Genomic DNA, 24637 nt, shown 5'->3' with positions numbered 1-24637 from the left:
ACTACTTATATGACATATTTCCTGTATTTGGCCCAAGTGTTCAAGTGAGGATGAAGACCACAAGTGTGTGTCGAACTTTTCATTACCTGATGGGACACACTTATAGTGTTGTAAAAATGCAGGTGTTTACATAGCTTTATTTTTATTTTTATTTTAAATACTTTGCATTTTAAAATCAACTTCTAAATGTCTCTTCAGTAGTCCCTATAACATGACAATTTTAATTTGTGGTGCTTCTAATTAAGTGATAAAAAGCAGTTGCAAATGTTGTACAAAATAAATATCACCACAACTCATCTTTGCACCAATAAAACGTAAAAACAGTGTTTTTCTACCAAATTATATGTAATATCTCATTATTATATTAATATTTAACTTGCATTGGAAAGGTTTCCGTGACCTCTCACGAGATCTCGGCAAAAAGTCTCACAATTTATTTCCAGAACATGATGCATGATGGGATACACTAAGCCTCGAATAGTGCTCCGGAGCAGTATTCGAGATAGTGTGGGTTTAGTGTGCTTTAAGGGCACTGCGCTCTGGTGTTTTTAAGACCTGGGACAGACTTGCACACTTACTTCATGTCGCGCACACGCGCTCTCAAATGGCCAAGACTGCAAGCGTGGGTATTTGGACAAGGGGCCAGTCTCTACAGACACTAAAATAAAAAAATCAGTGGGACACTGTTCGTTTTTGTTTGTTTTGTTGCACTTTCTGCTTGTCAATCATTTTCTTTGTTTACAGCAGACACTCCATATATGTAAAGGCTGATAGATTAAATTGCGCATTTTTCTGGAGTTTGGAGTTTCCTAAAAGGAATAACAAGACAAAGAAAAATAAAGAGACAAAGCAAGATTGGACATCGGTGAAGCATTTGGTCACTGGAGGGAGATGAAAGCACTTGAAAACAAATGCAGAGTTTGCCTTGCTTAAGCTTGATAGGTAGCCTACAAATATGTCTGTAGAAAGAGGGGGCGTGTCTAAAGGCCGTTCGTTTTTGTTTGTTTTGTTGCACTTTCTGCTTGTCAATCATTTTCTTTGTTTACAGCAGACACTCCATATATGTAAAGGCTGATAGATTAAATTGCGCATTTTTCTGGAGTTTGGAGTTTCCTAAAAGGAATAACAAGACAAAGAAAAATAAAGAGACAAAGCAAGATTGGACATCGGTGAAGCATTTGGTCACTGGAGGGAGATGAAAGCTTCAAAGCACTTGAAAATAAATGCAGAGTTTGCCTTGCTTAAGCTTGATAGGTAGCCTACAAATATGTCTGTAGAAAGAGGGGGCGTGTCTAAAGGCAAAGTATGATAACAATAGCCTAAATATTAGCATCCATACCAATGCACGATAGCATTCTGTTTATTATAAGCATGCGTTGCAATTATGCCGTCTGCCGCTTAAAATGCTCAGTCTATTAAAAGTCATGGGGATTCAGATTTTCAGTGTTTTTATTGTTCACCTGCTGAAAAAAAAATCGTACTGAAAGTAATTCCAACCATTTTGTTCCTCTGTGCTGTGACTTTCTTGTTCTTATAGATTTAGAATCATTATTAGAACTTTAGTTGCCACTATAGTTATTGTCATTGTTATGAACAGGCCTTAATTCGGTTTTATCAAGTTTTGTGAAAGATCTAGAATGGCTAACATAGGTTGACCATCACAAATTCAACACGTAGCCATAAAACAATGTGTACACTTCTGTGCAAAACATTTAACAAACAGATTATTTTTAGGTTTTTGTCATACATTAGGGGAACTTGAGGGGAACTGACTTCATTCATCCAAGCATCCTTTATTTCGTCATGCAAACTAGCTCTAAAAAGTGACGTTATAGGATCATTTGTTTGCAGATAATTTGTTTAGTATGGCCACTTGTAAGTTTCCAACTACATTTTAGAGCTACTGTACATTCACAAGTGATGTGTAAGATAACACACTGTATCCAAAAGATGGGCACATATTTGCATAGAAATAGGAAGCTGAACAGTAAGTTGTCTTGGTTCAGCCTCACCAAACTACTGTAGAGCTGATGCTTTGAAGTGTAGAGATGATTGTGGAACTCCAAAGCCTTCACTCCTGTCAGTCGCTTGACTGTGTCCAAAATCAACACAACCATAATCTTACAGGGCCTTAAATGGAAGGCAAACCCTGACTGTTGTTGAAAAGTCTCAACAGAGGATTTACTTTGGGCTACAACTGAGAAAATTCAATTTGACACAGGATTTGAAGGTCCAGTTCCAGAAGGCAATCATCAAGTTCATCACCTTCTGATAGGGGTCAGCCAGTGCAAGGGAGACATAACACTTCAATACATTATTTGCTCAGCAGAAAGAGTTTTTGAGGACTACTCTGAAGAAGCCGTTTTGGCTAAATGTTCATTCATTGCACTTTGGTCACTAAAACACTTCTGCTGACTTCGTTTTGCACCTACCCCTAGACTATTTACCTGTACAAATTCTCGAGACAGTATATAGTCAAATACAGCAGCACATTTAGCAATTTATGTTGAGTTTACATGCAATTCATACAAAATCAGTGCATGAAAAACATTTTGTCTTAATATTCACTGCACTTTCTTCTCTCTCTGTCACTACACTGCACAACTTGTATGTTTATATGATTACTGGATTTCCGCTGTTATGTTCGGAAACAACAGACCAAGTAAACTGCCTAATAAATGCAAACTTCATAAACTCAGTTCTGACTTTCATACCAGTGAGAATCTTGTGTTAGTTTGTAGCCTGAGAGCTTCTGCTCTTCTCTCATATAGGCCACATCCTGACAGTCATTATGGCATAACAAAAAACCTCAAGCAAACCCCATTACAACTAATTGCATGCATCACAACTGAGAAGACAGAGACAGACATCAAGATACATCGAAGATAGAATGAGAGCCTTTTTCTAACTTTGAAGGCATTTCAATCCCAATTCTGTTTTACACTGTGCAATTTCTATTGCTTATGCTCTTTCCATTTTCACAGTTTATTCTTTCTTTGCTAGACGTAGTCTCTTTGCATGAACAAAAGAGTTTATTAGTGCTACTCCTTACATTTTTTTCCAACAAGAATGAACACGAACAACAATAACAAAAAGAGGTTCTATTCATAATGGCTTTTAGTTAGAATTAGAATTAGCATTAATGTATGATCACATAATCATCTTCAGACTGTCATTGTGCTTTAACTACTCTCATAATTACTGCTGCAGACTCTTCCCTGTTCATGCATGATGATGCTTGCATGACTCCCTGATATTCTTGCATCAGATACATTGATTGTGTAAGGTCCACTGAGCTTCCTGTGATTTTCACTGTGCCATTTCTTCCCCTCAGTGTTTTTGAAGGTGGATTTGAACTCAGTGACACCACTGTGTCTATGTTATTTGAGAACTGTATTACATATCAATCTAAAACAGAACACTTATTATGTTCCTTGTCATCATTTTTGAATGAATGGTAATGAAATAATGGGATTGTAAGGAGTTGAATGCCTATACATCTGCTCTTCATAAACAACTGATTGCGTTACCCTTGACCCTTTGCTTTGATCACACCACCTTCTCTTTTGGGCGACACCAATTATACTTCTGTGATGTCAGTGATATAACACCCCAAAATACTGGTGTTATTTTGTGGTTGATCTCCATTGTAAGATAATTCAAATGCTGACAGGAAAGGAATGACAGTATAGTGAACACGTGTTTGCTTTAAATAGCCACACAAAAATATTGTATATTGTATTTTTCATGTTAATGTAAAAAAGTAATTGGCTGTTATAAAACAAAACATATGTAACTTATTTTCTCAGGGTAGAGTGATTCATGAAGTGTCAAAAGCACCTGAAGAAGCTTTTTATTCAAAAGTAGAGGTGTTGTGTGAATACATGCTATTGAACATTTGCTGCAGGGTTTCTGTGGGTCTTAAAAAGTCTTAATTCTTCCTTCCACAAATTATGGCCTTAAAAATGTCTTAAATCTGACCAGAAAGTCTTAAATTTATAAAGTCATGACATTACAAGTCAGCTTGTGCTCAAATAAAGAATACGTTTCTGTCAATGGGATAAGCAAATATGTTCCCTTTAAATTACATTGACTTTTCCAAGCCCATTAGCAGATATTTATTCTTGTTTTAATCACAAGTTCACTTAATTTTGAACAGTTTATCAGACAACAAGACTTTTTATCTAATGCTATTTTGTTTCTTAAGTAAATGTTTCTTGATTTAAGAATTTTTGCACTGGCAAATAAGGCACTTTTTCCATATTCTAGTGCTTGACATCAGATGCCACTTTTTTTTTTTTGGGGAAAGTAAAAAAGTAAGGGAAAAAAGTAATGGAAATCTGTTGTTGTAAACCGTTTACATTTTCACCCCGTCTAGATCTCTATTTTAAACAGATATGCAAAGGAAAAGCTTCATGATTCACATGACATGCATGTGTAGTGAAACTGAGCATGTCAGTGGTAATAATATGCATTCTTATGAAGGCTGAAAACAAGCCTGGGCGAACTGCTTTGTAATGGTGCGTGGGTGGATATCCACTGCCAGATTCACAGATTCAATCACTCCTACCAGTGTCTCTCTCTCACCTCTTCTCTGTCTCATTCTCTAGGTCTCTCTCTCTCCTTCCTCCTCAAATCAAGTCAAATCAAATCAACAAAGCTTCACTGGCCTAATTATCAACAATAGGATATTACTGCAAAGCATTCGAATGGTTGCCATTAGTAATAGTAGCACAGAAATCTGATTTATTTTTTATTTTATAGTTCATATTCATAACAGGGGCCTGGGGAGTGTTGACAGAGGCAGTTAAATATAAATATACAGGCAATAAAATTGGACCAAGACTTCCATACTCAATTCCATTCTCATAAGATTATATGGACCATTTCTATACCATATGGGTTTATGTGATGTCAGTTTAAGTGTAGGCTAGTACTTTTGGAACAGGAGAAAACTGAGCCACTTGAATTTGTATCAGATCTTTCAAATCGAATCCATTTCAGTGAATTCATTGGCATATTTGTATAAATTGCATTCTTTGCTACTAAAGCAATTTAGTGACATGAACGAAAACCAAAACAGAGCAAAACAATATTCGGACCATTGGGAAAATTAAAGTACATATTGAAGTGAACTGAAATATAGTCATAATGTATGAGAGAGAGAGAGAGAGAGAGAGAGAGAGATCCTCACCAAATACAGGCTCAGTGATCACACTCAAGCAAAAGAAAAAGGCAAAGACAAAAGTGGTTTCTAAAAGAACAAAGAGTATGTGCTCACTTTCTCCTTTATTGCTATGAATTTCAGAATGCAAGAGAGAAGTACTTTGAGAGTCTTTCAAACCTCATTTCACATTTTCCAAAACTGTCAGAAAAAGATCAAATGCAGGTGTTCCAGTCATGCATCAGCATATTTGAGCTTGCCGCCCTCAGAAACCAGCCACTGTTTCACCATAGCCAAGGGTTCATGTGTAAATATTCATTAATGCTTTTAAAGGGGTCATATGATGCGATTTAAATTTTTCCTTTCTCTTTGGAGTGTTACAAGCTCTTGGTGCATAAAGAAGATCTGTAAAGTTGCAAAGACTAAAGTCTCAAATCCAAAGAGATATTCTTTATAAAAGTTAAGAGTCAACCTAAAATGGCTCGTTCTAACACGCCCCCACATGTCTACGTCACGATGTGGGAAGATTTGCATAACGCCACCCAAATGTTCATGCAAAGAAAGAAGGCGTAACTTTTATTCTTGCTGTAGTATTGTTGTTGCTGCCGCCGCCATGTTGTGAAGGTGCTGTGTGTCTAACAACTACTTTGTTTGGCCTTCCAAAAGAGGACGATATCCGCTTCGTCATGCCTGGAGCTGTGGATCGCCGGATCGGCTTTCACCGTGGACAAAGCTCAGAGTCCAGTCCGGGGTCGCCACATGTGGTTGCTGCAAGCCCGCCCGCCTCCACTCACTCTAGGCCTCCGGACAATCAGAGCACACCTTGCTTTTCAGACCGATGAGTTTTGTAAAAATCGACGCGTTTCAGAAAGGCGGGGCATAAAGGAGAAACAATAATGTACAGTATGTGGAAAATAATGTGTTTTTTTAACCTTAAACCGCACAAACCCATTTCATTACACCAAATAATGTCATTTTCAGCAACATCATGACCCCTTTAATGAATGTTTATTTAATTGTTTAATTGTTATTCCAGCAGGAGGATACAAAGGCTGTCACACAACTGGTTTGGCTGGCTGCCCAATCTCAGAGATCCACTGTTTCTTTATTTTATATTATCTTTCTTTCTTTTTTGTATTCCACCTAGTAAAGTTTAAGTCCCCTGTTTTGATGTGCTTTCTCACAACATGTCCCAAAATAGTTGTGCTAGGTGAGTAGGCAATCCTTTCAAGCTATTCGAAGACGAACGTTGAACCTGTGAACACATAAATTTCAACTTCCTCCAAATGTGGTTGAAAGTGAGCAAACGTCAAAAATGTTTAGACTCAGTTGACACCTGATTTTAGTGTTCTCCATGGGATCTGATGCAGCAAAATGTTTCTTAATATTAGGTGTAAACAGAGCCCTAAGCTATATAGGTAGGTTAATAGGTACAGTATATAGGGTTCAACATGGTTTTTAAATGTTTCTGACAAATGTAGGTTAACCAACAAAAGAGTTGGTGTTTTTTCAATGTATGCTTCAGATACGAGTCACGACGAGGCGTTCCCCATAGCGACCCCTAGAGGACGCAGTTCGAAGTTCCCATGAAAGGGAACCAACATAGGTTCAGTGAGAAAAACCATGTCTCTACCTCTAAATTTTTGCTCCAAAAACATAATTATGATACAATTTACTGCAGTTTCTAGCTGAAATGAACACTAGAGGTAGTAAAACAACAATTTTAATTCCTTTTTACATAAATTATGATTATAGGGGCAGATTATAGACTAATAAAGGTTTATTTTTGAACGGTTATTTGCACAAAATGTCATTATTCCAATACCATAGTGCATGATTTGTTAATAAATGCATATGATGTTTGCATCACACAACCAGTTCCATACGTAAAACTTTTCTGACATAGTAAACTTCTCGGTTGCTCACCTGGTGCAGCCTAGCACTTGTGACACAGAGTGCTCGGGTACAAGTCCCATAAAACACTAGTCATGATAAAAGAGCTGAAAGACTTGTAGAAACAAGCTAAAATAACACGGTTGCATCAGCAAACCTGCATGTTATACACTATCTGTTAGGTTTGGGCTATAGCGTTTAGTGACGTGGTAGGCTACATTATTTTCAAACACAACAGAGCATTGACCTTTTATAGTAAATCACCAGATATTCCAAATTGCCCCTACACTCTTAAAAATAAAGGTGCTTCATGATGCCAGAGAAGAACCTTTTTGTCTAAATGGTTCCATAAAGAACCTTTAACATCTGAAGAAATGTTTCTGTTTCAACAAAAGGTTCTTTGTGGTGAAAGAAGGTTCTTCAGATTATAAAAAGGTAAGAAAGAGATGGTTCTTTAAAGAACCTTTGACTGAATGTTTTTGTGGAACCAAAAATGGTTCTTCTATGGCATCGCTGTAAAGAACCTTTTAAGCACCTTTATTTTTAAAAGTGCATATGTAACAACCAATGATTACTACTCACTGGACATTTCAATTTGAAAGTATTGCAACATGTTCAAGAAACAGCGTAATATATATTTTTTTTCAATGATGGTTGTAAGAAACTAAAGTTAGGCCTTGCTTGCTTTCCTCAGTGATTAGCTGGTACACCATTAAAGTCGGCATGAAATGGAAATTGTGTTCGTCTTTGTGATGCATATATATATCTTAGAAAATGGCTTCTTAAATGAGAAAATAAATGTAAGGTGGGACTTGATTTTGTCCATCGGGAATTGATTTGGTCATTGTAGTTTGCTAATTGCTGCAATCTCATATGAGTGACAGGTTGCTTGAGGGAAGGAATTATTGTCCCACACTCACACCAGTGCATGCCTTATAAGAGACGACATTTTGTTTTGAGGGGGAAGATAAGTTAATGTTTTTGATTAGAGATTGTCTTGGGCACAAGAATTAATATAATAATAATAATAATAATAATACTACGAATACATAATATATAATACAAATATGAAAAATAAATTTTGAATTCATGGTGACTTTAAAACATGATAGTTAATACTATTAACTATTTAAATGTACGGTGGCCTAGAGAGCTCAGTGCACTGCAACTTAAAAACATGCAAAAAGAAAAAACATCAGCAAATTTAGAAAACATCTTCATCAGTTTCACAACACGTGCTGCAAATACTCACAATGCAACCAAATACAGAAACACACTGCAAAGACTCAAAACGCAACCAAAAGAAAAGCATTGCATGTTGCACAAACCACAAGGGAATTTTTCAAGGGGGCCCCAACAAGTTGTGAAAGTAAGTTAGCTAGCTTTGAAAGGGGTGCTAAATTACAATATACATTGCACAAGGCGAACCTTGGCAGATTCTATGCCTAAAATTACCTTTAGATTTAGCATTTAATCATTTTGCATGTGTTAGTATGTAAGGGGGCCACACTTGCTTTGGCAATATTATATGTTAAACAACCTTGCCAATAAAATACTTTGAAGTAGGCCTATACTCTTTTGAAATGTTAACATTTTAAATATGTTTCTACATTTTGAACTCCCTGGACAGACAAAAAATGAATAGAAATAATGATTCTGTCTAAAGAAATACAAAGGAAAATATGTAAATGTCAGATTTTTTGGGGGAGAAATGGTGCAATTTCCATTTTTGTGGAGTGTAATGGGGAAAAAATGGTTAAAGTTAACTAGTAGTGTAGCCTAATAAGTAAAGTAGCCTAATAATACTACTTTTGAGAAGTAATGATGAGTAACGAGTAGGCTAAATATATTCGACTCCTCTGTAAGGCATTATGCACAATGCGTTGTTAAACAATCTTGTTCTTTAAAATAGATTAAGATCCTTTTGAAATTTTAAATGAAAATAGTTTGTCTATAATTTCGTGTCAATATAAATAGTTAGAATTCCCTCGTCAGATTTTTAGTCAGCTGGCGTTGCTATTACAGGTTGTCAACACTAGGCTAATGGCCACACCTTTCTGTGATTCTTCCTGTGGCCCGCTCATCGGCTTTAAATCATCCGCCTTACACACACACAGTACTGATCCCATACATCCCCGCTCACACACAAATAGTTTAACAGCGTTTGCGCTGCGCGAAATACCGAGAGAAGCGCATTTATTCCGCCCGCAGATAACGGCATAAATCTAGCTGTAGGTAACGGTGCGCGATTCGAAAGCTCGCTGGTGCGCGCGCGCTCTCTCTCTCCCGCTCCGCTCCTGACGTCAGCGAGATTGTCTTTGAGAGCGTCGAGCCCAGCAGCAGCGCTCTCTCTCCACACTAACCCTCCATTGTGCACACGCTAACGATGCCAGCGCTCGCAGCCGCCGCCCAGTAGAGACCTCCCAGCCCGAGGACCGAGCACCGAGCACCACGACCCCGCTACACAGTCCGAGAGCGCGCGCCAGAGACTTATGTTCTAGCCCAACGTTGTCTTTTGCTGGATTTAATGCTCTAGCTAGCCGACGACAGGGAGAGAGAGAGAGAGCGAGAGAGAGAGAGAGTGTGTGTGTGTGTGTGTGTGAGAGAGAGAGAGAGGGATAGGGACAGCCTTAGAGAGGGATAAGGAAGAAACACCGAGGATATTTCTCACCCGGACCATTTTGGAGATAAAAAAAGAGCCGAGATTCATCTAGCCATGGGATGTACACTGAGCGCAGAGGAAAGAGCGGCTCTGGACAGGAGCAAAGCCATCGAGAAAAACCTCAAAGAAGACGGAGTCACTGCTGCTAAAGATGTGAAATTGCTCCTGCTAGGTAATGCGGAGTGGAGCCCGTCAAATCTAACGTCAGCTGTATCCTACACATCTCAGCCGATGAATGCACATAGCCTATATGGGATCTCTTCATTTTGACAGGCGATCTTACTCCTTTGTGTCTGTGTCTTCTTCACAGGGGCTGGGGAATCTGGGAAAAGTACCATCGTGAAACAGATGAAGTAAGTGGCATGTTTTAAATGACATCCATCAGTCAGGCAGTCAGTCAGTGTGCGCTTTGTGAGACACACACACACACACACCCTCGATGGCGAATTCTTAGGTCCGCCATATTTTCAAGGAGCTCTCTCTCCACTAGCGTGTTACATACATTGTAGCCGTGACATGATGATATGATGTAGCAGATCCGCAGTAGCCGATGTATATTGGTGGGTTCGGGAAGACGAGGCGCCGTCGATGTGCTGTTCACGAAAATGGTGCTGAAAGTCAACTGGGGAACCGTGTTTCTTAGTCTAATGTTCCATTGGCGTCCACTGACTTCACATCCGTCTGAGTAACATTACCACACTCCACCCCGATTTCGCTTCGTCCTGTGGGCATTTACGGATATCTCTGATGTCTTCCTGTGCATTTGCATTATGACAAACGCCAGAAACGAATCAAATAGGCTACATACGCTTAAATATATATATATATATATAGCTATAGGCTATTGCGCCCTTCTGGCAAATAATTAAATGGCTGTTCCTTAGATTTTAGAACAATGCAGCATCCTTTTAGAGATTAATATGTAATTTGCCTGAAATATATGCAGTATAGACCGATGACTGGCTTGACCCATATATATTTTTCTTTCTTTCTTTCCTTTTTTTTTTTTACCGATATCCACACTTTTCTACTCGACTGGTTATCGGTTCTTCATGATTGGGTCCATTGATAAATGGTGTCCCCTTCATGGTACTCATTTTTAATGTACCGTTTTCAAGCTGTTTCATAGCAACCATTCATTTTCAATGGAAGGTACTGGCTTCAAAATAAATTGTTTACCATGTAAATGTGCATAAATATTGTTACATGATTAATAATAATATAATAAATATAATCACAATGCACATTGTTTTATTTTTATTCTATCAAAAATCACAAATAAAACCATTACAATTATTCTGCATATTCTATTTTTCACTTTTAAAAGTCATTTATTAAATGGTAAAAATTATAAAAAAAACACTATCGCTCGCTCCCTACTATGCAGTTAATACGGTGTTAAGAGCCTTCTGTTGACTGTGAATGGTGAAGGCAGAGCTTATATGGCAAATGGTGCCTGGAGATAATGCTGTCGGCAGTGTGTGCGCATGGGGTTGGTGCAACATGAACAGGCCTTCATGCGTTTGCAGTCTGTGTTGGGTTGATACTCATGGTGAAGGAAGAAGGTTTGACACCCAACCAGCTCAACTTCCTCAAGGCCATTTTTATGCACTGACGTTCTCTTTACGCCTCACTGAAAACGATCTGTTCATCTACCTTGCGGTTTGGATGTCCTATCCTCAGTTGAATGTCTTATTAAATGCAACTCCTCTGGTTATTTCCCTCTTTGACTTGCTTTGCAATAATCTATTTATATGGTCACTATCTCTGGTGTGTGGTCTGTGTGTTATAGAATACGTATAGAATAGGCTAATTATGTATATGGTTATTGATAATAGGCGTTAGATTGTAAGTGAGATTTTTATATGTCGAGCTGTATCAAGCGTAGTTTATTGCTCAATGCAAACCATTCGATGAAGAAGCGCCTCCATTCTCAAGTGTGCACGAGCTGCCTTTGTCGAAACGAAATCATTAGCCCTCAGAAAATGTCATTTTATATTTGGTCTGGCTATGCTGTTATATTGTGTGCGTATATTATATGCGTTTGTAATACATTGTGAGGGAAAAACGCATGTAATTAGCACAGGTATGTTTTGAAATAGTGCATCGGAGGATTTCAGGCGGTTTCAGTGATGGACAGCGCCGGGGGGTGATGTTCTCTCTTTTACATCATCTGATCCAGGGGCCAGTGCTCTGCTGGGTCCAGCCCAGGGAGAGCAGGAAATGGATGATGAGAGCGGAGAAGCTGAGGCTGAGCCTTCTCAATCCTCCTGCCCTGCGTATGATGAGCTCTTAGAGGTTATGGGTCGCGCCACGGCAAGACTTGACTTGCCATGGATGCGGACTAAGGAAGTGGCGTCGCGAGGTCGTCTCGACGAACGTTATCTTTCTGGCCATAACCCTCCAGCTCAGGTGAGTCTTCCTTTCCTTCCTGATCTCCATACTGAGATCGAGAAGGAATGGAAGAAGCCGTTTTCCTCACGCATCCATCGGTTTCAGCATACCAGTTATGCGAATATCGAGGCGGTGCGCGAAAACGGCTATGAGAGAATGCCCCCTGTAGAAGAGACGCTAGCTAGCTATCTCTCTATGGGAGAGACATCATCTCTCAAAACTCCCTCCTTGCCATCCATGCCTCTTCAAGCTACATCTAAAATGAATGGCAAGGCATACGCAGCAGCAGGTTAGGCTGTTGCTTCACTGCACACGATGGCGGTGCTTCAAGCATACCAGGCTGATCTGCTGAAAGACCTGGATAAAGGCGAGGGCCTTTCTTCTGATGAGATGGCTGAGTTACGCCGCACCACGGATCTTGCTCTTCGTGCTACTAAGCAGGCTGCCTCTGCCATGGGCAGATCTATGGCAGCGATGGTAGTAACGGAGAGGCAGCTGTGGGTAAACCTGGCAGACATCGGGAAGAAAGAAAGGGGTTTTCTTCTCGATGCCCCGGTTTCGCCCTCTGAACTTTTTGGTACATCCGTTGAGGCGGTCGTCGAAAAGTTCAGGGAGGCGAAGGCGCGCTCAGCGGCCTTCAAAACCTTCATTCCGCGAAGGTCCAGGTCTGAGCCCGAACAACCCAGGGGTCCTGGTCCGTCTCGATTTGAGGATCAGAGACGAGCACAGAAGGCTAGTGTCGCGACTCGCGCTCCTCCTCCGCCTGCGGGTAGGGGTAGGAAGTATCGTGGGTCGAAGGGAGGTAGGCAGGACCTGAGGGATGTGATCCAGACAAGGCGTCATCGCTTTCGTCCGGATCAGAGTAATACTTAGGTATCCACTCTTTTCCTCAGGGGGTGTAACATCTACCCCTTTCTTCCCCTTCCTAATTCCCCTGTAACCACCATATCGCCACCTGACCGAGGTCAGGTGGAAGCTTCCTGCATAACAGTCTCCTTCTGGACCTATGATGTTTTGGTTGGTTCTATGGTTATCATAGTAACCACCTTACTGAAGGTCCGGTCTAGAGGCTTTTCCGGACAGAGCTCCAACGCGGGAGCCGTGGTGGGTGAGTACGATCCATGTCTAAATATATGTATATAAATATATGTATGTGCTATGGAATTGGTGGTTGTGTGTACCCTTCTGCTAGTTTCTTTGCAGTGTTTCCCGTGCTGGGTTCAGAAACCGGGTGCTCGACTTGCAGTGTTTATTTCACTCGTCGAGATATGTCCAGAAGGTAAGTAAGGTTTCTGTTTCATACTTCCTGGATCATGCGGCTATAACACAGGCTTCTGCGGGAGTTTTGTGATTATCAGGCCCCCGGTGTCACTGCAGAAAATTTCCTGGACGTCCGGGCTGGGGTTTACGCTTTCATGCTACCCTGACTGGTCTACCGTATCCGGGTCGCCCTGAGGGGTTTTTCCCGATCACCAGGATATCCCCTTGAGGCATCACCCCCCCTCACCATTGAGGGTTATTGTGAGTATGATGTTTCTTTCGAGCGTTAATCCTCTCTGAGGAGTTAGATTCCTCGCTCCATGGGCTGTCCTCGTGGTAGTATTGAGACAATGCTCCCCTTTTATCAAAGGGTTACCTGGAATGAGAGTTTGGCTAGACTGCAGTGTGCTTACCCCTCTGATTTTTCAATCATGCTGCAGGTCGAGCCCCCCCCGCTCGTTGAGAGCTTGGTTTGTGCTCTCTCAGCCAAGGTAAACTACTGCTAGCGTTCCTGCATTGGAACATGCTGTAGGCCGAGCCCCCTTCTCGACTGAGAACTAGGTGTGTTGCCCCCACAGCTAAGTAAACTATTGCTAGCTGTTCCAGTTTGGAACATGCTGCAGGTCGAGCCCCGTCTCGGTTTGAGAACTGAGTGTGTTGCTCCCTCAGCTGAATAACTGCTAGCTGTTCCACCATGGGAACATGCTGTAGGTTGAGCTCCCTCTCCATTGAGAGCTGGATGTTCTCCCCCAGCTACAGATTTACTGCTAGCCACTCCAGCATTATAGCCGTAGATATAGCGTCTGGGGATACGCTATTTTTATCTATAGGCTGCCTTTTCAGGGTGCCACGAGAACCCCTAGAACGGTATTAATAACGGACGGGAATAACGTCACTGACAGCCGTCTAAACGTCCCAGGGGCAACTCCCATAGCAATATGGTAGAGTTGGTATTTAGTGCTCGCCATGGTTCTGGCTTGCATTCCCCTCAGCATGGTGGCGTGGGTATACCGTTCCCCCTAGCGACCCCTAGAGGACGCAGTTCGAAGTTCCCATGAAAGGGAACGTCTCGGGTTACTTATGTAACCATGGTTCCCTGAGTAGGGAACGAGACACTGCGTCCTCTAGGTTTCTTGCCATGCTGCGGACGCAAGCTTCAGACGAAGAAGTGAACGATTTGTAGCTCCCGGCACCGATTTATACTGTAGTCGCACCGGTAGTGACGTCATGGCTGTCGCCGGCCAACGAGTTGGTGTTTTTTCAATGTATGCTTCAGATACGAGTCACGACGAGGCGTTCCCCATAGCGACCCCTAGAGGACGCAGTTCGAAGTTCCCATGAAAGGGAACCAACATAGGTTCAGTGAGAAAAACCATGTCTCTACCTCTAAATTTTTGCTCCAAAAACATAATTATGATACAATTTACTGCAGTTTCTAGCTGAAATGAACACTAGAGGTAGTAAAACAACAATTTTAATTCCTTTTTACATAAATTATGATTATAGGGGCAGATTATAGACTAATAAAGGTTTATTTTTGAACGGTTATTTGCACAAAATGTCATTATTCCAATACCATAGTGCATGATTTGTTAATAAATGCATATGATGTTTGCATCACACAACCAGTTCCATACGTAAAACTTTTCTGACATAGTAAACTTCTCGGTTGCTCACCTGGTGCAGCCTAGCACTTGTGACACAGAGTGCTCGGGTACAAGTCCCATAAAACACTAGTCATGATAAAAGAGCTGAAAGACTTGTAGAAACAAGCTAAAATAACACGGTTGCATCAGCAAACCTGCATGTTATACACTATCTGTTAGGTTTGGGCTATAGCGTTTAGTGACGTGGTAGGCTACATTATTTTCAAACACAACAGAGCATTGACCTTTTATAGTAAATCACCAGATATTCCAAATTGCCCCTACACTCTTAAAAATAAAGGTGCTTCATGATGCCAGAGAAGAACCTTTTTGTCTAAATGGTTCCATAAAGAACCTTTAACATCTGAAGAAATGTTTCTGTTTCAACAAAAGGTTCTTTGTGGTGAAAGAAGGTTCTTCAGATTATAAAAAGGTAAGAAAGAGATGGTTCTTTAAAGAACCTTTGACTGAATGTTTTTGTGGAACCAAAAATGGTTCTTCTATGGCATCGCTGTAAAGAACCTTTTAAGCACCTTTATTTTTAAAAGTGCATATGTAACAACCAATGATTACTACTCACTGGACATTTCAATTTGAAAGTATTGCAACATGTTCAAGAAACAGCGTAATATATATTTTTTTTCAATGATGGTTGTAAGAAACTAAAGTTAGGCCTTGCTTGCTTTCCTCAGTGATTAGCTGGTACACCATTAAAGTCGGCATGAAATGGAAATTGTGTTCGTCTTTGTGATGCATATATATATCTTAGAAAATGGCTTCTTAAATGAGAAAATAAATGTAAGGTGGGACTTGATTTTGTCCATCGGGAATTGATTTGGTCATTGTAGTTTGCTAATTGCTGCAATCTCATATGAGTGACAGGTTGCTTGAGGGAAGGAATTATTGTCCCACACTCACACCAGTGCATGCCTTATAAGAGACGACATTTTGTTTTGAGGGGGAAGATAAGTTAATGTTTTTGATTAGAGATTGTCTTGGGCACAAGAATTAATATAATAATAATAATAATAATAATACTACGAATACATAATATATAATACAAATATGAAAAATAAATTTTGAATTCATGGTGACTTTAAAACATGATAGTTAATACTATTAACTATTTAAATGTACGGTGGCCTAGAGAGCTCAGTGCACTGCAACTTAAAAACATGCAAAAAGAAAAAACATCAGCAAATTTAGAAAACATCTTCATCAGTTTCACAACACGTGCTGCAAATACTCACAATGCAACCAAATACAGAAACACACTGCAAAGACTCAAAACGCAACCAAAAGAAAAGCATTGCATGTTGCACAAACCACAAGGGAATTTTTCAAGGGGGCCCCAACAAGTTGTGAAAGTAAGTTAGCTAGCTTTGAAAGGGGTGCTAAATTACAATATACATTGCACAAGGCGAACCTTGGCAGATTCTATGCCTAAAATTACCTTTAGATTTAGCATTTAATCATTTTGCATGTGTTAGTATGTAAGGGGGCCACACTTGCTTTGGCAATATTATATGTTAAACAACCTTGCCAATAAAATACTTTGAAGTAGGCCTATACTCTTTTGAAATGTTAACATTTTAAATATGTTTCTACATTTTGAACTCCCTGGACAGACAAAAAATGAATAGAAATAATGATTCTGTCTAAAGAAATACAAAGGAAAATATGTAAATGTCAGGGGGAGAAGGGGAGAAATGGTGCAATTTCCATTTTTGTGGAGTGTAATGGGGAAAAAATGGTTAAAGTTAACTAGTAGAATAAGTAAATAAGTAAAGTAGCCTAATAATACTACTTTTGAGAAGTAATGATGAGTAACGAGTAGGCTAAATATATTCGACTCCTCTGTAAGGCATTATGCACAATGCGTTGTTAAACAATCTTGTTCTTTAAAATAGATTAAGATCATTTTGAAATTTTAAATGAAAATAGTTTGTCTATAATTTCGTGTCAATATAAATAGTTAGAATTCCCTCGTCAGATTTTTAGTCAGCTGGCGTTGCTATTACAGGTTGTCAACACTAGGCTAATGGCCACACCTTTCTGTGATTCTTCCTGTGGCCCGCTCATCGGCTTTAAATCATCCGCCTTACACACACACAGTACTGATCCCATACATCCCCGCTCACACACAAATAGTTTAACAGCGTTTGCGCTGCGCGAAATACCGAGAGAAGCGCATTTATTCCGCCCGCAGATAACGGCATAAATCTAGCTGTAGGTAACGGTGCGCGATTCGAAAGCTCGCTGGTGCGCGCGCTCTCTCTCTCCCGCTCCGCTCCTGACGTCAGCGAGATTGTCTTTGAGAGCGTCGAGCCCAGCAGCAGCGCTCTCTCTCCACACTAACCCTCCATTGTGCACACGCTAACGATGCCAGCGCTCGCAGCCGCCGCCCAGTAGAGACCTCCCAGCCCGAGGACCGAGCACCGAGCACCACGACCCCGCTACACAGTCCGAGAGCGCGCGCCAGAGACTTATGTTCTAGCCCAACGTTGTCTTTTGCTGGATTTAATGCTCTAGCTAGCCGACGACAGGGAGAGAGAGAGAGAGCGAGAGAGAGAGAGAGTGTGTGTGTGTGTGTGTGTGAGAGAGAGAGAGAGGGATAGGGACAGCCTTAGAGAGGGATAAGGAAGAAACACCGAGGATATTTCTCACCCGGACCATTTTGGAGATAAAAAAAGAGCCGAGATTCATCTAGCCATGGGATGTACACTGAGCGCAGAGGAAAGAGCGGCTCTGGACAGGAGCAAAGCCATCGAGAAAAACCTCAAAGAAGACGGAGTCACTGCTGCTAAAGATGTGAAATTGCTCCTGCTAGGTAATGCGGAGTGGAGCCCGTCAAATCTAACGTCAGCTGTATCCTACACATCTCAGCCGATGAATGCACATAGCCTATATGGGATCTCTTCATTTTGACAGGCGATCTTACTCCTTTGTGTCTGTGTCTTCTTCACAGGGGCTGGGGAATCTGGGAAAAGTACCATCGTGAAACAGATGAAGTAAGTGGCATGTTTTAAATGACATCCATCAGTCAGGCAGTCAGTCAGTGTGCGCTTTGTGAGACACACACACACACACACCCTCGATGGCGAATTCTTAGGTCCGCCATATTTTCAAGGAGCTCTCTCTCCACTAGCGTGTTACATACACTGTAGCTGTCCGTGGCGTGATGATACGGTGTGGCAGATCCGCAGTATGTGTATTGTGGGTTCGGGCAGACGAGGCGCCGTCGATGTGCTGTTCACGAAAATCGTGCTGAAAGTCAGCTGGGGGACCGTGTTTCTTTTAGTCTAATGCTCCACTGGCGTCCACTGACAGTGTAGCCTACTTCACACCCGGCTGAGTAACATTAACACACTCCACCCCGATTTCACCTCATCCTGTGGGCATTTACGGATGTCTCTGATGTCTTCCTGTGCGTTTGCTTCTATGACAGACGTCAGAAATCAATCATATATATATATATACGCGTAAAGAGATATAGCTGTATGCTACTGTGCCCTTCTGGCAGAGAATGAAATGGCTGTTCCTTAGATTTTAGCGTCCTTTTATAGATTATGTAATTTCACCTGAATTATATGAAGTATAGACCGATAACTGACTTGACCCATATATATATATATATATTTCTTTTTCTTTTTTACCTATATCCACACTTTTCTGCTCGACTGGTTATCGGTTCTTCAGTATTTGGGTCCATTGATAAATGGCGTCCCCTTAATGGTACTCATTTTTAATGTACTGTTTTCAAGCTGTTACATAGCAACCATTCATTTTCAATGGGAAAAAGGCGTTTTAAACACTGGCTCCAAAATAAAATGTCTCCCATTTAGATTCACATAAATATAGTTACATGATGAATAATAATATAATCAATCTAAACACAATGCACGTTGTTTTATTTTTATTGCACCAAATATCACAAATAAATCCATTAAAATGATTCTGCATATTTTATTTTTCACTTGTAAAAGTCATTTATTAATTGGTAAAAATGATAAAAACCCACTATCACTCGCTCTCTACTATATGCAGTTAATACTGTTTTAAGAGCCTTCTGTTGACTGAGAATGGTGAAGGCAGAGCTTATATGGCAAATGGTACCTGGAGATAATGCTGCTGTCGGCTGTGTGCATGGCGTTGGTGCAACATGAACAGGCCTTCATGCGTTTGTTGGGTTGATGCTCATGGTGAAGGAAGAAGGTTTGACACCCAACCAGCTCCACTTTCTCATGGCCATTTTTATGCACTGACGTTCTCTTTACGCCTCACTGAAAACGATCTGTTCATCTACCTTGCGGTTTGGATGTCATATTCTTAGTTGATTGACTTATAAATGCAGCTCCTCCGGTTATTTCCTCCTTTGACTCGCTTTGACTTGATTTTATACGGTCACCATCTCTGGACATGGTGTGTGTTATACAATACGTATGGGCTAATTATGTAGGCTATATGATATTTATTTGTCGAGCTGTACCAAGCGCAGGTTATTGCTCAATGCAAATCATTCGATGAAGAGAAACGCCTCCATTCTCAAGTGTGTGCACAAGCTGCCTTTGTCGAATCGAAATCTGTAGCCCTCAGAAAATGTCATTTTATCTGGTCTGGCTATGTTATTATATTGCGATCCTAAGCCATTATAATGGGAAAACGCATGTAATTAGCACGCATATATTTTGAAATAGTGCATCGGAAGATTTCAGGCGGTTTCAGTGGTGGACAGCGCCCAGCAGAGTATTTTTCTGTGATCGGCTTTCTTCGGCCATTTTCGGTTTTCTCCGTCCTTAAGAGTGTTGAACCTGCGGCGAGAGGGAAAACAGGGAATGGATTTGTACGTTGTTTGCGCTGCCCACACGTGTTCAGAGAGAGGTGCGGTCTATTTTATTTTACCAAACACCTTCGTACGTTGATTCTTTTGTATTACATTTGCGTATGAATGTTTTATGTCCTAAATACAATGCTTAGCTTGAGACAATAGCAAAATTAGCAAAAGCAGCTGACTAGCAGAGCCAGAAATTAATCGGGGCAAAAACGCAAATAAATTGCTAAGATATTTAAAATGTGTCAACAGAAAATGTACCTATTCCTCATATTTAACATTTTATATTTCAGTATTCTGTAGCATGGTTGTGATATCTTGGACATACATATAGCTAGGCTACAGCAAATTTTAAATTTGATGTGTACCAGGTAACATTGACATTCTCATTGATAATTTGAGCAATTAACAGCTTAAACCTCATTTTTTATTTTATGCTCATTAAACAGAAAGGGAGAAAATCGACTCAAGGGTGTATATTGCCTCTAAATATAAAAAGTTAATAATTTCTGACAATGCTTACAGAATGAGTTCAGGTTGAGGATAAGGAGAAACCAAAATTATATAATTTTTTTTTCAGTTTCAAATTGCTTGGTCAGCTTAACAAATGAATGACAGTATTTACCACTGCTTTTAAGCCATTGTAGCTAATGCCTCAGGCATATTTCTAAGTCATCCAAAGAGTGATGACTCTTTCCTCTCTAAGGATTCATTGTTGCTCTGATGTGCTTAATTGGGTAATAAGAGTGTCTCATGATGGAGCTGGTTAAACTGTTTGGGTCCTAAAGGAGTGGAGTATGTAACTCTGGGCTTCTTACTGTAATACGCCATGAATGAGTTGCTTTTTCAGGACTTTTGTTGAGCTTAATTAGACTGTTAAATGTTTCACCACCATCACTTACTTAAAATGCTTTTTAGGATATTGCAGCTTCAGTATAATGCATTGCATTTAATGTAGATTTAATGCGTTCAGTAAAAAGGAGTTTTAAAATCTGTTTATTATGTCTTCCAGCTTCCCCAGAGACAGCATTTAATATAAGCATATAAGCCTTTGTCGTGACTTTCTCCATGAAATGTTATGCATATATGTGATAATGGCAGCGCTATAATGAATCTAGATCTGTGGTTTTTGCCAGACCTTTTTGATATAGTGAGAATAACATAACAGAACACCAACATTCATATCGCAACAAGCTAATCGGACACTTCAAATACCTCCACTGTGTGTTAGATGATTTCTAGCCTTTAGTTAAACAGTATTCTGTATTGCTTGAAAAGGGCAGATGAAACCAGGTGTACACTTAACATGTCAGAGTAAACCAGGGAACTGGGTGATGTGTGAAAGATGGTGAGAGAGAGAGAGAGAGAGGGCGCAGCGTGAGGAGGGGAGATGTTGGTAAACCTGGGTTATTATGGTGTAGTTCTCTAGGCAGGCAACAGTGCTTCCATCTGCTTCATTAGTTCAGTGTGAGAGGGAAGTGTTTAAGTGTACACAGGCTGCTCTCAATAGATGATCACATCACGCATACACAGCTCTCTCTCTTTCTCTCTGTTCCTGCGCTCATCTTCCTGGCACCTAGTCCTATGGGAATGAAATATAAGCAATTGAAGGTGTATTTTGTGTGTTGGGGGGAGAGAAAGGGAGAAAAAATGTGAGTATATGGTGATGAGAACGGTTTCATAGACTCTGGAGACAGAGCCATGTGTGTCATCATCCTGCATGCCACTTCCTCACCCACGCGTGTCATTCATGGATGATCAAAAGCAGCCTTCAGAAAACAGAAAAAATGTATACAAAAAGTTATAAGGCATGATTTGCGCACTGAATAGGGTTGGGTATCGTTTTTTTTTGTTCCGTTACCGGTGCCAAATCGATACTTGTAAAACGGTTCCGGTGCCTGAACCGATACTTATGTATATGTGTATATGTATATGTATATATATATGTATATATAAATAAATATATATATATATATATATATATAAATATAAATAAATAAAAATCCCCCCAAAAATGATGGATTAGCCATTAGAATAGAATAGAGAGTGCAAATGTTAGAGGGTCAAGTTTTTTAATAAAAAAAAAAACAAGCAGATAAAATTAGAAGTAGCATTAGAATAGAGTGCTAGAGTTAGAAGGTCAAATGAAGATGAAAGAGATGTGTATTCAAATAACATCCTGAGAGCGGCTCCCTGATGCGCCAAAATTATACACAATATTAGAATGTTTAAAGGAGTGGACACGAAAATCGCGGGAGCGAAACACATGTTGCGGGAGCAGGCGGCAATGGTCAGAGATTCAGCGGTAGTGGGATTATAAAACAGCCGAATCCCGGACATTTTGGGCAATTAAGAAATCCCGGCCGGACACGTTTTTGTAGGTCCAAAAAGAGGACATGTCCTGGTAAAAGAGGATGTATGGTCATCCTAATTTATAATCTATTGCTAATCAATGTATTCTGTTTAAAGTAGCATATGGAACATATTTTCTGCCTCATTCTGTGACAAGAAGCCTCATCAGATCACAAAAGGAAGCATTTGACTGGTGTTGTGGAGTAAAAAGGTTATAATGTTCTCTTTTATTGGACAACAGGTTTAGAAATGTGAATACAAGGGAGGTTTAGCTTTAGGCATTTTAATTTAAGCATGTTTAGCTTAGTTAACAGAAGGCTACCTGCTGCCATCAGAGCAAGTGTAATTACTGCATTCACGCGCTCCTCGGATGCTCTCATTTCCCGAGTTGTGCTTTTAAGTCGGAATGTGAAAACAACATGGACACTCTCGTTACTACAAAGATCGGATTCGGTTCTAGTACATACCGGTTACATGGGTACCGGTGCCATATTGGTACCGGGTTTCGGTACCCAACCCTAGCATTGAACAACTTTTACATGCCATTTGTGGCATATTAAAACCATATGTCATCAGGTCATGGATCCGATTCATGTTTATAAGGCTGTTGTTTAGACTAGGTGTTGCTGACTAGTTGATCATTAATGCTAATATTTTGTGCACTATTATTTAAAAGTTGGAGTCAGAAAATTGTATTTACTAATACTTTTTTTAAGCTACGACACATTAAATTTGATCAAAATTGACCGTGAAGACATTTACAATGTTACAAATCAATTATTTTACAAATAAATGCTGCTCTTTTGATTTTTCTATTAGTCCAAGAATCCTGAGGAAAATGAAACACGATTTCCACCAAAATATTAAGCAGCACAACCGTTTTGAACATTGAAAATAAGAAATGTTTCTTGAGCACCAAATCAGCATATCAGAATGATTTCTGAAGCATCATGTGACATTGAAGACTGGAGTAATGGCTGCTAAAAATTTAACAGCCATTAAAATAATTAAAAATATAAAACAATTATTTAAATTGTATATTCTGTTTAGGGCTGTGCGATTAATCGAAATCATCATAAAATCGCGATTTGAGCATGCGTGATTTCTAAATCGCTTTACAGCACAATTTTACGTGCCCCCGACCTCCCGCAGTATGCTATCCGAACCAATCTGAATGCAGCGCGCCTAAATGGAGCACGAGAACAGAACAGACTGGGCGGGCATACGTAATGAACGTAATGCCAAGTTCAAAATCGCGATTTGAGCATGCGTGATTTCTAAATCGCTTTACAGCACAATTTTACGTGCCCCCGACCTCCCGCAGTATGCTATCCGAACCAATCTGAATGCAGCGCGCCTAAATGGAGCACGAGAACAGAACAGACTGGGCTGGCATACGTAATGAACTGAATTAAAGTGACAGCACATTATTCGCAGTAAAAATGAACATGGATTGACACAGAAATTTAGTAATTACACCATAAATGCATATAAATTAAAGTCTACTGTTTCACAGTCAACACATGGCTTTTTGGCTTGATTTAAAACAAGGAAAAGTGCACTTTTAGATAAACAAGGAAATAATAAATGGCACTCGTGGTGGTAGTTAAACAAAGTTATATTTATTGAGTTTAAACGTGAATGTCTATGAAAGATTGTATTACTGGGTTTTTTTGTCCATATCACACAGCCCTAATTCTGTTGTATAGTATAAATTTATATTTGCTGTATTTTGATCAAATAAATGCAGCCTTGGTGAGCATAAGAGACTTTCAAAAAACTGACCTAAAAGTTAGTGTACAGTAAAATGTTACGGCAAAATAATTTTTTGTGAATTTGTGAAATTAAGTGAATTTGGAGCATGTTTGCATTCACAAATCATGTAATAAAGGAACTGTGTTGATGTCGCAGACATCAGACATCAAAGTTAATTTGAAGTGAAAATACAAGCCAAAATTCTTGCAGACCACTCTGAAACTAATCAAGTGTTGCCCATAACCTGACAGAAACTGTAAGCAATGTAGACTTAATCTAAAAGTGGAGATATGAAGAAATCAGTAGTTAAACAAAGTTATATTTATTGAGTTTAAACGTGAATGTCTATGAAAGATTGTATTACTGGGTTTTTTTGTCCATATCACACAGCCCTAATTCTGTTGTATAGTATAAATTTATATTTGCTGTATTTTGATCAAATAAATGCAGCCTTGGTGAGCATAAGAGACTTTCAAAAAACTGACCTAAAAGTTAGTGTACAGTAAAATGTAATTTTACGGCAAAATTATTTTTTGTGAATTTGTGAAATTAAGTGAATTTGGAGCATGTTTGCATTCACAAATCATGTAATAAAGGAACTGTGCTGATGTCGCAGACATCAGACATCAAAGTTAATTTGAAGTGAAAATACAAGCCAAAATTCTTGCAAACCACTCTGA

The 24637-nt window shown here is 39.8% G+C and overlaps 1 protein-coding gene and 1 long non-coding RNA gene across 3 annotated transcripts in view; one reads left to right on the top strand and one right to left on the bottom strand.

Moving 5' to 3' along the window:
• Window positions 1–522: 522 nt before the first annotated feature.
• LOC107596913 (uncharacterized) lies at window positions 523–22961 on the bottom strand. Its single transcript, XR_001610418.1, has 3 exons — window positions 22950–22961; window positions 16910–16912; window positions 523–647 (listed from the first exon to the last, which is right to left on the bottom strand). It is a non-coding gene; the product is annotated as an uncharacterized lncRNA (long non-coding RNA).
• The window catches only part of LOC107596912 (guanine nucleotide-binding protein G(o) subunit alpha-like), a 32903-nt gene continuing 25392 nt past the window's right edge, over window positions 17127–24637 (top strand). Inside the window, exons 1-2 of one of the 2 annotated variants that reach the window (XM_016287763.1) lie at window positions 17127–17849; window positions 17988–18030. In XM_016287763.1, the coding sequence (XP_016143249.1) occupies window positions 17732–17849; window positions 17988–18030 (161 nt within the window). In that variant the 5' untranslated portion in view covers window positions 17127–17731. The remainder of the gene's footprint in view (window positions 17850–17987; window positions 18031–24637) is intronic. The other variant, XM_016287765.1, reaches the window with a different exon arrangement.

Source organism: Sinocyclocheilus grahami, unplaced genomic scaffold, assembly GCF_001515645.1.
Source record: "Sinocyclocheilus grahami isolate Dianchi unplaced genomic scaffold, SAMN03320097.WGS_v1.1 scaffold225.1, whole genome shotgun sequence".
Lineage (NCBI taxonomy): Eukaryota > Metazoa > Chordata > Actinopteri > Cypriniformes > Cyprinidae > Sinocyclocheilus > Sinocyclocheilus grahami.
The sequence above is the reverse complement of the archived record's forward strand: the minus strand, read 5'-3'. Positions and strand labels throughout refer to the sequence as shown.